The sequence below is a fragment of the Borostomias antarcticus genome (assembly GCF_949987555.1).
Source record: "Borostomias antarcticus genome assembly, chromosome: 18".
Lineage (NCBI taxonomy): Eukaryota > Metazoa > Chordata > Actinopteri > Stomiiformes > Stomiidae > Borostomias > Borostomias antarcticus.
In genome coordinates, this window is record NC_140251.1 from 19,000,091 (window position 1) to 19,014,499 (window position 14,409).

The 14,409-nt window shown below is 49.4% G+C and overlaps 1 protein-coding gene across 1 annotated transcript in view; it reads right to left on the reverse strand.

Annotated features, from left to right (window-relative positions):
* Positions 1–2,690: 2,690 nt before the first annotated feature.
* Positions 2,691–14,409, reverse strand: part of srgap1a (SLIT-ROBO Rho GTPase activating protein 1a) — a gene marked incomplete at its 5' end in the record, with an annotated part of 41,470 nt that continues 29,751 nt past the window's right edge. The window contains 2 exons of the mRNA XM_084452825.1: positions 2,691–5,705; positions 8,408–8,819. Coding sequence (XP_084308951.1) covers positions 5,316–5,705; positions 8,408–8,819 — 802 coding nt within the window. The 3' untranslated portion in view covers positions 2,691–5,315. The remainder of the gene's footprint in view (positions 5,706–8,407; positions 8,820–14,409) is intronic.

Consider the following 14,409-nt stretch of genomic DNA (forward strand, 5'->3'; position numbering starts at 1 on the left):
ATTGCTGGTGGCAGGGTTATGCCTATGCTGGAGGTTTTGGAACATATCCCTCTGTTCTACAGCCTGATGTGTTGGCCCAGAGCTAGGTTTCCTGAAGTGTTCCCTGTGTGCGCATGTAGCCTACCCGTGCGCAGGACTGAGTGAGGTAGTTGACTTGGTTGATACCGTGTTAGCGACTGAGTTGTCTGACTCATCAACTGCCCCAGTTCCATCTATGCCCACTTCGCCTACCGCTGATACAAGTGCTCGTAGTCAGAGCATGCTCCAGAGTAAAAACCTTGTGTCCCAGCCTACCCAGCTATGACACGCAGTAACCTGATTTCCTTACAGAGGACAGATGTTGAGTTGGCCAAGTGTTGGCTGCTCGTGATTTAGACATGGATGATGCTACGAATTAGGATGTAATCTATTTTGTAGATGATCTCTGTTGTATATTGAAATAGTATATAACAAAACAACTACTCGTCGCTAACACGGTATCAACCAAGTCAACTACCTCACTCAGTCCTGCGCACGGGTAGGCTACATGCGCACACAGGGAACACTTCAGGAAACCTAGCTCTGGGCCAACACATCAGGCTGTAGAACAGAGGGATATGTTCCAAAACCTCCAGCATAGGCATAACCCTGCCACCAGCAATATCGTTACCGAGCAAGAACATTTACACCTATTGGAAAAGACGGACGCACGGCCACCTTACACTCCACTGGCTATCACAACTGAAGTGCACCAGATGGAGAGGCACCGACACATATCTCATTTCGATGTCCTGCACCAATACACTAGAACCAGTGGAAGACTGTTCAGAGAAAGGCAGAATATCAGAGAGTATAAAAGACTGGGCTGCTCCCGTATCTCTCAATATGCGCACTGGATACTGGTCCGCCGTGCCACTGAGAGACACCCACCCACAGGAACGGTGCGTAACCAGGGTGCAGTGAACCGCGCACTCCACCCAACTGGCGCTGGTTGCACCAAACCAACCTCCTTGGGGTGTTTGCTGGGCTGCGACATTTTGCGTTTCAACATGAAGCAGTCGGCCCTTACTCCAGCCAACCAGCTAACGTCAAAATCACTAGGACAAGAATGAATGAATGATGATGCTACGAATTAGGATGTAATCTATTTTGTAGAGAATGATCTCTGTTATATATTGAAATAATATACAACAAAACAACTACTCGTCCTCTCTCTGTATATGAATGTTATCCTATCACCACCAGATATACTCAAAACATATCTTCATTATTTTCGCTATATTGCCATCTAGGTGTCACATAGACTAGCCAAGAGCCTGGCTATGCATCGTAACGTCTGATCAGCTGTTTTGTGCAAACTACTTAGAGACCACTAGCCTACTAAAGCAGGTCACTAGCTATAGATACAAATGTCCAATATTTGATATGACATCAATGAGCTAGCTAGCTAGCTGATCAGCAATCAATAACCTTTATTTATCCAGGCAAGTAGTTAAGAACTTCTTATAACAACAGCCTGGCAGGAGGCAAGATAACAGACTGGCAGGAGGCAAGATAGGCTCCTGCATGTGGGAGGAAAATAGTTTCATTCTTAAACCCAGTCATTAAACGTATCATTTCAAATGAATTCGAGTATTCGCTTCCCGCACATGTCCCACTGTTATTGACACTATAGCTGCCCAATCAGATTCAACATGTAGTAAATCCCTTTCCGGTTGACACATTTCTAATGTGATTTCTGGTTATTGTTGTGTTTTTGGGAGTTGCAATCGTGGTTTCCAATTTGCGATTGTGTTTTCTCTCTTGCTGTTGTGTATTCTGTATTGCATTTGTGTTTCCGACTTGCAGTTGTGTTTTCTGACTTGCTGTTGTGTTTTTTAATTTTGTTGTTGTGTTTGAACTTTGCGATTGTGTTTTTTGAACTTGCCGTTGTGTTCCGGATTTGCCGTTGTGATTTGCACGCGTCGGCCACCGTACTATTCCCATACCCTATAGACTATTCCCATACCCTATAGACTATTCCCATACTCTATAGACTATTCCCATACCCTTAAGACTATTCCCATACCCTATAGACTATTCCCATACCCTATAGACTATTCCCATACCCTATAGACTATTCCCATACCCTCATCTCATCCCTGGGCAGCAGTGGTGGTGTGGTGGAAAGGGTCCAGGCTCAGAGACTTGAAGAGCCTGAATGAAGTCAACATGACAGCAGAACGCAGTCTTCTTTAGTGAATCCTCCAAACTGATAAAAGTGCAATGTCAGCATTTTAACATTGTGATGTGCTATCTGAACTGGGCATTCTGAGACTGAGCAAACACATTCTCCCTCAATTAGGACAGGAAAATTAGGACACTTTGCTGTAAGATTCTACTGATCAGTTGCTATTGGTTATTGCTCTCATGTGGCCATTTGGAATCAGTAGTGGCAAGATCCCATAAATGCAGAGACCAGTCAAACCCTAACCCCAACCCTAAACCTAACCTTAACCTTAACCCAACCCTATACCTACAGTAACACTAACCTTAACCCTAAACGGTCTCTGCGTTTATGGGAACTAGCCTTTACCGTTTGGAATCCCACCTGTGACAAATCAAGATGGATTGGTAATTCTGTCCAGTGAACACAAGAAGACCAGGCCACATCAGACTGATCAAACTAGTTCCTTTATTAGAAAGAAACCCTTTGAGGAACCGTCCTCAAAGAGCTCTAGAAGTTATGGTGTTGCTACATGCCAAATATACAGTTCTATACATAAAAGTGCAATGTCACGATGGGTAAGCTGTAATCTTTATTAATTCATTCATATAACTTCTCTAAAATGGCATCATTATTATTTCAACCATCTCCTTCCTGCACTCTCTCACAACGCAGGGTCTGACGGGAGAACACAACAGTACAGAACGAGTCTGAAGTTCCTCTAAAACATTTTCCAAAGGCACTTTCACGAGTACATACTACAGATGTACATGGACCCAGTAACACAGCTACCCCCAGTAGGGGGCGCTACTGCTACTGGACAGGATGGTACAGAGTGACAACTACACACACTTAGCAACAGGCCCTACTCTACAGTAGCTGGGAAACAACACGTTACTGAAGCCTATCTGTTCGTTGGACCTTTTCGTTTCTACAACCTTAGTTCTACATCCCAGTTAACTTCTAAACAAAATAATAATAGTAAACAAATAAAAATTGATTACAAAATTCAGAGGAAATAACGGGGTTAGTAATCCTGAATTCAAATCATATTCAGTTTCAATATACACAATGACAAAGTCAACAGATACATACTGTAAACCTATTGACGTTGTAAAGAGAGCAGTTGGTTGTGAACGTGAAACAAGTCCATATTACATGACCAGGTGCTGTTGGAACAGGCAGCCTGTTCTACTGTCACTAGCAGAGTACTTCCACACCAGACCCATAGATGGCGCTGTCACAGCCTGGGAGGAACATGGGTACATACAGTACAGTCATGACTAGGACCATGTCCCACAACACACACACACACACACACACACACACACACAGACAGACAGACAGACAGACAGACAGGATCTAGTGATGTGTGTTTGCTCCACTCCAGCTGTGTTTAACTCTAACTTAACCCTGTCCAACTTAGGACGCACACACACGCACGCACGCACGCACACACACGCACACAGGAAACCTCTGCATGGACGATGCTTTACAGATGAGAACATGGTCACGCAGGCGCTGGCACAGACAATGAAGCAGGAGAAACAGGGTGAGAAATGAAATCTTCTTCTCGTCTTTTCCGTTAACAGTCATCAGGTCTATGGCTACCGGCCGCGCCCGCTCCGAACACTGCCACCAGTCTATACAGGAAGCTCACACAGCAAACCCACAGAATACTATGGAGAGTCTGTCCACCAGGCCTCAAGGTTACAGTGGCTCACTGCCAGGGGTACAGGCGTTCCTATGAGGGTGCAGGAGGGAGCCGGAGAGATAACTGGAACATCCCGTGCTTTAACAGGGCCGACGCCTTTGGGTGGAAAAAGCCAGGCGTTCGCATTGTGTTTGTAGAGTATAACAAGTGGTGATGCCTGTCTGCCTGCCTGCCTGCGTGTCTGCCTGCGTGTCTGCCTGCCTGCTTGCCTGCCTGCCTGCCTGTCTGTCTGTCTGTCTGTCTGTCTGTCTGTCTGTCTGCCTGTCTGCCTGCCCGTCTGTCTGAACCCGGTCTTACACTGTGTGGAGTACAGTCCTACAGTAGGTCAGAGGGTAACTAGTCGTGATTCTACAGTACAGCAAAGTGTTCTCAAACAGCCCCTTAACTCCTAGAGATGCAAAGCTAGAGGTTGGATACAGGAGTTCATGTTCACAGAATGTTCCAAGGGAGGACGAGCTCATGTTTAGCTGTTAGTGGTTTTATCCCCTAGTCTTCTTCCTATCCAGACTGGGCCGGACCAGGGTAGACCAGACCAGGTTAGAACGACGCTGCGCTGGTCACATGCTTATAAAAACCACATTAACCTCCGTAGTGACCACTACACCCACAGTACCTCTCTGTGGATCCTGCCTTTCCGCGGTCTCAGCTTTAAACCAACACGCAGCTTAAACATGTCTTTTTTTTTAAACTTACAGATAGTTTACATCAGAGAGGCGTCAAGGCCATAATATATAGTACACTAAACCCTTGCCTTGTTCATACTAGGTGTGGACTCTCGTTCTGGCTCAGCTGACAGACTGCGTTACCCATAGATCACCTGGATGACCAGTAAACAGAGGAACTAGTCCCTCCCTGCTGTGGTGTGTCTACTATCCTCGGCAAACAACCTGTGAGAAGTTTCTAAAACCTTGAAGGAAGCATTTGTGATTTGTTGTCTCTGTTATGATCAAGAAGAAATATCAATCTATTATCAATAGACCAACATTGATTTGTTATTTATTGACTATTGATGCTGGAAGTTCAGCAGATCCTATAGTATTATCCATATTATTAACGACAGACTACTTAAGACAGTCTATATCTTGTTGCTCTCGTCAAGGGTCTCTGTGTCCAGGTTGTCCAAACAGCCGGCTGTCCAATCAGTTTCTGAGGCTCAACAATGTCCCCCTGTCTCCATGGTTACATCTGACTAGCCAGACTCAACTCTTGGACACTGCAGGAATCCCCGGCCTTCTGATAAAGCAAGTTCGCTCCTCCTTGCCAAGTGTAAATATTCTCAGTTCAATGTCCAGGCCGGGTGTCGTTATGTCCTTGGATAAAAGTTATTAATACTACTACCAATCTTTATAGACGTTGATAATATGTTGCTAGTGTCTGCAGGGACCGTCCCAGCAGGGCTCTGGTCCCAGGCAGAGCTCACATGGTGCAGGACTTATCCAAGGGGTCCTGGGGAGGCGGGGCCGGGGGCGGGGCCTGGCCGCTCTTGGGCAGGACCAGGGGCTTGGGCCGGAGGGCGGGGGGCTTGAGCTGCACCCCCATGCGGGGGGCTACCAGGGGCTTGAAGGTGCTCATGGTGTCGCTGGAGGAGCTGGTGCTGCGGCGGATGGGGGCGTCGGAGGGGAGGGGGCGGAGCATGGCGGCGTGGTGCAGCGGGCTCAGCGATTCGCTGGAGCTGGCGGGGGTGGGGCCCGAGGGCTGGCGCTGCTCCAGGGTGTCCAGGACCACGTCGGGGGCGTGCTTGGCCGAGCTCTGCCTCTCCAACTCCCTCAGCTCGTTCAGGGCCGTGTTCATGGTCTCCTCGATGTCCTGCGGAGAGGAGGAGAGAGGGAGGAGGAGGAGGAGGAGGGAGGGAGGTGGAGGAGGAGGAGGGAGGGAGGTGGAGGAGGGAGGATAAACAGAGATAAGAGACGTTAAGAAAGGAATACAGAGATGGGAGACTGAACAATGCAAACATGATGCAACAGTTCAGGACAGGCGAGCGCGGTTAGACTGTGTGGTCATACTCTGTGGTCATAGTCTGTGGTTATACTCTGTGGTTATACTCTGTGGTTATACTCCGTGGTTATACTCCGTGGTTATACTCCGTGGTTATACTGCATGGTTATACTCTGTGGTGATACTCTGTGGTTATACTCTTGTGGTGATACTCTGGTTATACTCTGTGGTTATACTCTGTGGTTATACTCTGTGGTCATAGTCTGTGGTTATACTCTGTGGTTAGACTGTGTGGTGATACTCCGTGGTTATACTCCGTGGTTATACTCTGTGGTTATACTCTGTGGTTATACTCTGTGGTTATACTCTGGTTATACTCTGGTGATACTCTGGTTATACTCTGTGGTGATACTCTGTGGTTATACTCTGTGGTGATACTCTGTGGTGATACTCTGTGGTGATACTCTGTGGTGATACTCTGTGGTGATACTCTGTGGTTATACTCCGTGGTTATACTCTGTGGTTATACTGCGTGGTTATACTCTGTGGTTATACTCCGTGGTTATACTCTGTGGTGATACTCTGTGGTGATACTCTGTGGTTATACTCTGTGGTTATACTCTGGTTATACTCTGTGGTTATACTCTGTGGTTATACTCTGGTTATACTCTGTAGTTATACTCTGTGGTCATAGTCTGTGGTTATACTCTGTGGTGATACTCTGTGGTTATACTCTGGTTATACTCTCTGGTTATACTCCGTGGTGATACTCTGTGGTTATACTCTGTGGTTATACTCTGTGGTTATACTCTGTGGTTATACTCTGGTGATACTCTGGTTATACTCTGTGGTGATACTCTGTGGTTATACTCTTGTGGTGATACTCTGGTTATACTCTGTGGTTATACTCTGTGGTGATACTCTGTGGTGATACTCTGTGGTTATACTCTGTGGTGATACTCTGTGGTGATACTCTGTGGTGATACTCTGTGGTTATACTCTGTGGTTATACTCTGTGGTTATACTCCCAAACGGAGGTGCTCACGGACGCTGCAGACTCAACTCAACGGAGCAGGACCTCAAAGAGAGGAAGGCGCTCACGTTAAGAGCGCTAAACGGCATGAGCGATGCGTCCAACCTCTCTCGTGAGACCAGGGTCCACTTCTCCTGCATGGCTGTGAGTGCTGGACCCTGAGCCAATCCCTGCAGAGGTGGCTGGACGGACGCTGCACCAGAATGCTACGTGCAGCACTGGACATAAGTCATAACGCGCACGTCAGTATTGAAGATCTGTACGGAGAGAGGTCAAGGGTGAGTGGGAAGATAGGAGCGAGGAGAATGAGGCTGGCAGGGCACTGCTACAGACACCGAGAGCTTCCGGCCAGCAGGCTGGTGTTATGGGAGCCGTCTCCATGGCGTGGACACAAGTCGCGAGGACGTGCTACTAAAACATTCATGGACATAATCAAGATGGACGCGGGAGTGGAGACCACCGATGAGATGGCCAGGTGTGTGGAGGACTGGGAGAACTGGAGACAAAGATGGGAGGCCCGTCTGTGGACGCCCCGATGATGATGCAGAATCAAGACAGATATGAGAGGAGGGATTCATCTAATGCAGTCCATACACTAGAAGACTTTGATAAAACTTTTAAGAGATTTTAAAAAAGACTGTCGTCTGACACTAAAGACTTTGAAAATAGTTTTAAGTCTCAGACTAGTCACAGACTAGGATTCTGTAAATCACCTATTGGTTGTTGATAATGGTCACGTTATTGAACCACACAATTTGCATAAGACAAGACTAAAGACTTGCGAGAATATCAGACATGTTTGATATTGTCGTAAGGCCAAGACGTGACAAAGACCGGCCAGAATTGAGTTTTAAGACCCCCTGACACCCAACAACTGTGATCAACTCCAGCAAGACTCTCAAGATTTTATTCCCACTTTGGAATTTTGTCTGAGACTTTGAAATCGGGGGGAAAGTCGGTAGGTGTCCGGCATAAGACAGACAGACAGACAGACAGATAGATAGAGAGAGAGAGAGAGAGAGAGAGAGAGACCAGCAGACAGACAGATCTCTCTCTCTGACCTCAGCTCAAGAAGAGCTCTACGGTATCTTTGAAACATGACGATGATGCCGTCACAGTCCAGACATGTCCGTCACGTTGTTACTGTATCTGCTCTCCCAAGCTAACCGGAGCCTGTTCAAACACAACCAGGCGCTGACGGGCTTCGTAATGACCTGCTATTCCTGGACGCACGGCATTCAGAACCACATTCAACTGCTCTCTAAGTGTCCCGGCGGGCAAAGACTACTAAACCACCTCCGGTCTCTCTGCAGAACCGACACTCGGACCTCTCTGGACCTCCATGTCAACGCTACGTCCCAACTGTGCGTGCGTGTGTATGTGTGAAGCTGCGTGTGTGTGTGGGGTGCAGACAGAGCGTCAGGAGCGGTGGGAGGCGGGGGACTGACTAGGCGGGGCGCGAGCGGGTGGGCGGGGCCGGGGAGGACGCTAGACGAGGGCGGGGGCGGGGCTCCCCCGCGGCGGCGGCGGTGGCGCTGACCTGTGCGATGGTCTCGGGGTCCAGGTTCTTGACGTGCGGCGGCTCGGAGAAGCCGGCGTACTGGCCGGACGAGGTGGAGCGCCGGATGGGCGGGCTCGCCGTCTTCTTCAGGGACTCGTGGCGGGCCACGTTGCCCAGGCTGCCGTGGGCGACGCGGCGCCGGCGCTCGGGGCTGTCGTGTCCGGCGGGCAGGTGGGCGTGTCCGGCAGGCAGGTGGGCGTGGTTGCGGCCGCGCAGCAGGTCCCTGGGGCTGAAGTGGGTGAGCACGGGGGAGCCCATCTCCGGGGTGTGGCCCCCGTGGCCCCCGTGGCCTCCGCCGTGGCCCGGCTGGGAGGAGGGGTGCACCATGCAGTGGGGGTCACTGGGGCGGGCGGGGGGCCGGCGGGACGGGGGCTCAGTCCTCTTCCTGTGCCTGCTGGGACGAGGGGGGGTCAGAGGTCAGGCTGGACAGAGAGAGAGAGATAGAGAGAGAGAGAGAGACAAGAGAGAGAGTCAGAGACAGAGAGAGAGACAAAGAGGGAGACAGAGAGAGAGAGACAGAGAGGGAGACAGAGAGAGAGAGAGACAGAGAGAGACAGAGAGGGAGACAGAGAGAGAGAGAGAGGGACAGAGAGAGAGAGAGAGAGACAGAGAGAGAGACAGAGACAGAGAGGGAGACAGAGAGAGAGAGAGAGGGACAGAGAGAGAGAGAGAGAGACAGAGAGAGAGACAGAGACAGAGAGGGAGACAGAGAGAGACAGAGAGAGAGAGACAGAGAGGGAGACAGAGAGAGAGAGAGAGGGACAGAGAGAGAGAGAGAGAGACAGAGAGAGAGACAGAGACAGAGAGGGAGACAGAGAGAGACAGAGAGAGAGAGACAGAGAGGGAGACAGAGAGAGAGAGAGAGACAGAGAGGGAGACAGAGAGAGAGAGAGAAAGAGAGACAGACAGAGAGAGAGAGAGACAGACACAGAGAGACAGATACAGAGAGAGAGAGACAGAGAGAGAGAGAGAGAGAGACAGAGAGAGAGATACAGAGAGAGAGAGAACCTGTGGTTTTATCTACACCTCAGCCAGGAACAGCTGGCTCCAGGTCAATCTAGCGTAGACCCCCCCCCCCACTACTAGGACATGGTCAGCGGTGACCCCCCCCCACTACTAGGACATGGTCAGCGGTGACCCCCCCCCCCCCCACTACTAGGACATGGTCAGCGGTGACCCCCCCCCCCCCCCCCACTACTAGGACATGGTCAGCGGTGACCCCCCCCCCACTACTAGGACATGGTCAGCGGTGACCCCCCCCCCACTACTAGGACATGGTCAGCGGTGACCCCCCCCCACTACTAGGACATGGTCAGCGGTGACCCCCCCCACTACTAGGACATGGTCAGCGGTGACCCCCCCCCACTACTAGGACATGGTCAGCGGTGACCCCCCCCCACTACTAGGACATGGTCAGCGGTGTTGCGCAATTTTTCGGGGCTCCCCCGCAGGTCAGGCCATGGGGCCCCTCCCACAAAGTGACATGGGATAGACATCATGGCCACTTAATGCTTTAAAAAAATGTTAATTGTTGCAGGCATCATTGAAAAATACAAGTGGTTCTGTATCAGGCTATTATAATAGGAAGGTATTGATTAACATTCGTTACAGCCCATCATGAGTTCACACAACGGAACGGCTCTGGACACGGAACACATTCTGTCCCAAAGAAAGGTCGTCTACAGAAAAACAAAACATATCCTGCAGTCAGGAGCTGCTTTCTACATGTGTTGTAGTAAGCTTGTTATTTTATATGAGTGCGTCTCCTGGCATTCTTCTGCGCAAAGTCCTGTAGGCTATAACTCTTTAGATCTAGACTGCGCGCGCGTCGGCTCTCTATACTAAGGATTGATAACGCAGTCTCTCTTGCGACATTGTGCTCCTCAAATATGTCTTTATTAATGTAAGTTTTGAGATAGATATGGTCCTGGAAAGGAACCTTTAGGTTATAAACATAACCCCGGTTCTATGAGTAATATGAGTGAGGTGTCTCACTATGGGAGGCACGGCCCGCTGCGACCTCAGAAGCTCTATCTCATTCCGCCAATCCTGATTGGCCGGTGGAAGAATCCATCCGCGCCAGGGGAGGGGTAGACCCACCTGCCTATATAGGCTGGCACCGTAGGGATCACCTTCATTCAAGATAAGCACCTCTTCTCACTCGCCCAGCAAGAAGGGTTGTCTGGTGAGACACCTCACTCATATTTTTTTTACTTCCCTCTGGAATATGTAGAGAGTGGGTCGTCTGCCCACCTCCCTTGTTCTCTGTAACGCGCATTGTGTTGCCTCTGGGTATGAAATGCGCTATATAAATAAAGCTTTGATTGATTGATTGATTGATATTACTCATAGAACCGGGGTTAAATAAATAACCTAAAGTTCTATTTCATAATATTCGTTTCGGTGTCTCACTATGGGATATGGTAGTTCCTGTACCTCCAGACAAGCTTATCAGCGCCCCCAACCGACAGGGTGAGAACTCCGTTCAAATCAGGACTGCAGGACCGCACTCGCCACGCACGGGGCGGAGACGTCCAGCATATAGAAACGAACTAAAGTGAGAGGCGAGGACCAGCTCGCCGCAGCACAGATGTCCTGAACAGAGACCCCCCTGAAAAGGGCCCAGGATGCAGCCAAGCCACGGGTTGAGTGCGCACGCAGGTTCAGGGCCCAGGATGCAGCCAAGCCACGGGTCGAGTGGCACGCAGGGCCGAAGGCGGCAGCAGACCCTGACTCGTGTATGCCAAAGCAATCGCCTCCACCACCCAGTGGGACACGCGCTGCTTCCACACAGGTTGACCCCTACACAGAACAGCCCAGGAGACAAAGAGCTGATCGCTCCTCCTGAGGCCCCTCGTCCTGTCCATAGGTTTCCATATAAGTGCTCACAGCACGGACAGGGCACAGCGCATGCGCCCGCTGCTCCCCAGACGGGGCAGCGAAGGCCACAAGGTCAATGGGGGAAAAGGAACCCACCACCTTAGGCACAAAGTCCGGGTAGGGCCATCACCCGGGCATCCCCCGGGAAGAACTGGGTGCACGACGGGGTCACCGAAACCGTATGGATATCACCGACCCGCTTAGCCGAGGCCAGGGCCAGCAACAGCAGTCTTAAGAGAGACGTGCTTCAAATCCGCTCCCCCCAGTGGCTCAAACGGGGGGCCCTTAAGCCCCTCCAGAACCACAGCCAGATCCCAAGGCGGCACCAAGGGTCTGGAGACGGGGAGGAGCCTGCGCGCACCCCTCATGAAACGGCAGACCAGAGGATGCTGGCTCGCCGTCCACTTGCCAAACCCCACGTGGCAAGCGGCAATAGACGCCAAGTACACCTTAACCGTGGAGAAGCCGTCTTTTGTCTATCAGGCCCTGCAAGAATTACAAAATCGTTCCCACCGGGCACTGAAAAGGAACATGGCCCGCACCGCGGCACCACTCCTCGAACACCCTCCACTTACAGTCATACAAAGACCTAGTGGAGGAAGCACGAGCACCCTGAATAGTGGCTATCACGTCCTGTGGCAGTCCCACAGCCCACAGATTGAGCCACTCAGTGGCCAAACCCACAGTTCCAGGCGCTCTGGGTGCGGGTGGCAACCCCCCCCCCCCCCCCCCGCGACAGCAGGTCCCTGCGCAGCGTGCAGCATCCTGTACACCTCCGCCAGCCAGTGCATAGCAGGGCCTATTATGGATGATAAAACGTTCTATTATTCTACCCGTCTGGAAGCGTGAGGCATGTCTAGCTGGCTGGGCTGTACCGGGGCTGTGCTGTCGGAGCTGACCAGGGGGTTGCTAGCGGTGGCCGGGCCCGGTGGGGGGGCTAGCTGGCTGGGCTGTTCCGGGGCTGGGGACCTGGCTGGGCTGTTCCGGGGCTGGGTCTGGGTTGTCTGGCCACTGCCTGCCTGAAGTCGGAGCTGACCAGGGGGATGCTAGCAGTGGCCGGGTCTGGTGGGGAACTTACTGCTGATGCATTACTAGTAGGGTTGTAAATTTCAAGGAATTTCATTAATCGATAACTGTTAACCTTAACAAACAATAGCCGATTAATTGATAAGAACGTCCCGCGCTGGACTGCACTTTGCTCACTTCATTTTTGTGTCTTCTTCCGCTGTGTCCTTGAAATTTCCCGGCATCCCAATTAGCCTTCACTACGTGGCGTGGCGCCCTCATGTGCAGTCAGACCCTAAATCATGATTACATTTCACGCAACTCCCGTTGATAATGTTTGTTCCAAAAGAAAAAAAGTTCAGTTCCATTAACAAGGAATTAATCGATTAACCAAATCTTACTCAAGTAAATTCTGATCGACGATTAATCGATAGTCGATTAACTGTTAACATCCCTAGTTACTAGCAGTCTGCCTGCTGGAACAATGATGTTATTTTTGGTAGCTTCAGCTTTCGCTCTCATTTTGTTTTTCTGAGCATCGCTTGGGTATTTGAGCTTAATTTGTAGTTTTTACCGGCGACAGTTTTATCTTAGACGGCGTGACTGGGAGACTGAGGGACAGCGCAGAACTAAAGTACCAGTAGCCAAAATAACCAGTATCTCTGATGCAATTGACTTTACAAAGCTTTCACTTATATTATCAACAACGTAGCGAGAACTTTATTCAGCAGAGCTTGGTAACAGCTCCATAGCCAGTGGGTCAGCTGTAGCGCCCAGGCTAATCCTCACCATGGCTTAAAAACAAAATTATTTTTCAATCGGTTCCCTCCGAGCAGAACCAGCATATTTAACGTTTCTGCTCTCGTGTTCCGCCACCAACATAGCGTTCCTGAACCGGTTAAGAATGAAAAATAACGTTCCGTTCACCGTTCCGGGGGTGTTAGCCTATTAAGACTCTATAGGCCTACAGTATTCCTTGTAAGGTATAATCAACAAGTCTAGGGTTGTGGTGGCCTTATTGCCAACAATATTAGTCTTGGTGATGTGTGCTGTAGTGTAGCCTTGTTGATTATATTACAAGAAGTACGCAACATTAGTCCTATTCCCGTATGCCTTTAATCCACACCGTAAACTATGTGCAGGTCTATCATAAGTCATCATCATAGCTCATCATCCTTTTTAAAATATGTTCTTGTACTGTTGCTGCAAGCTATTTTATTCTGCGCCTGTAGGCCTATTGTTTGTTTTTATTTCGTTTTATAATGCTTTATGTTATTTATTTATTATGTATTAACTTATGTCTTGCCACCTACCTGTACGGCACTTTGGCTCGACCACAGTCGTTTTTAAATCGCTCTATAAATACAATTTGAGTTGAGTTGAGATAGCAAACAAAAATATTCTTGTGGCGATACACATTTCAGAGACATTCACCAGACTGCTGCTGCTTGTATGCCTATACGACAGCAAATATAATTTAGTGCAAAACATTTAATAGGCCTATCTCTTGATCACTAGGCCGATAAAAAGCCCTTACCAGACTGGAAGTTATAGCCATTCAACGGAGCGCTTCGTTAGGCCTACCCGTGGCCTATTCAGACGGCACTAGGCCTATATGGTACTGTATAGGCTACGACTGTATCCACACGCTAATAATCTCTAACCATACCATAAACGTCTGAACTAGGCTATGGTGTGTTGTTGTAATATCTAAATCTCTTCATTTCACTAAGCAAGCATTTAAGATCCTGACTGTGAAATAACAGTTTTAGGGCCCTAGGCTACATTACAAAAACAGGACAAGATGTAGGCTACAATAAATTTAATTTAGCCTATTCGGCCATAAAAGGCTCAGCTTTTTTTTCTTTTCTTCTTTTTTAAAATTATTTTAAGTTACGTTATTAACCGGTTTTAAAGATTTCAAATTAACGTTTCTGTTCTGGAACAATTAAAGACCATTTTGTTTTCGTTCCTGTTTGTTCCTCGTAAACCGTTCGTTTTCCGTTTCCGTTCCTTGAACCGGTTCGGAGCCCTGATCCTCACGTTCACTCAGGAGAGTAGAAACACGGTCTGTGATGAGCTCTGATGAGCAGGAC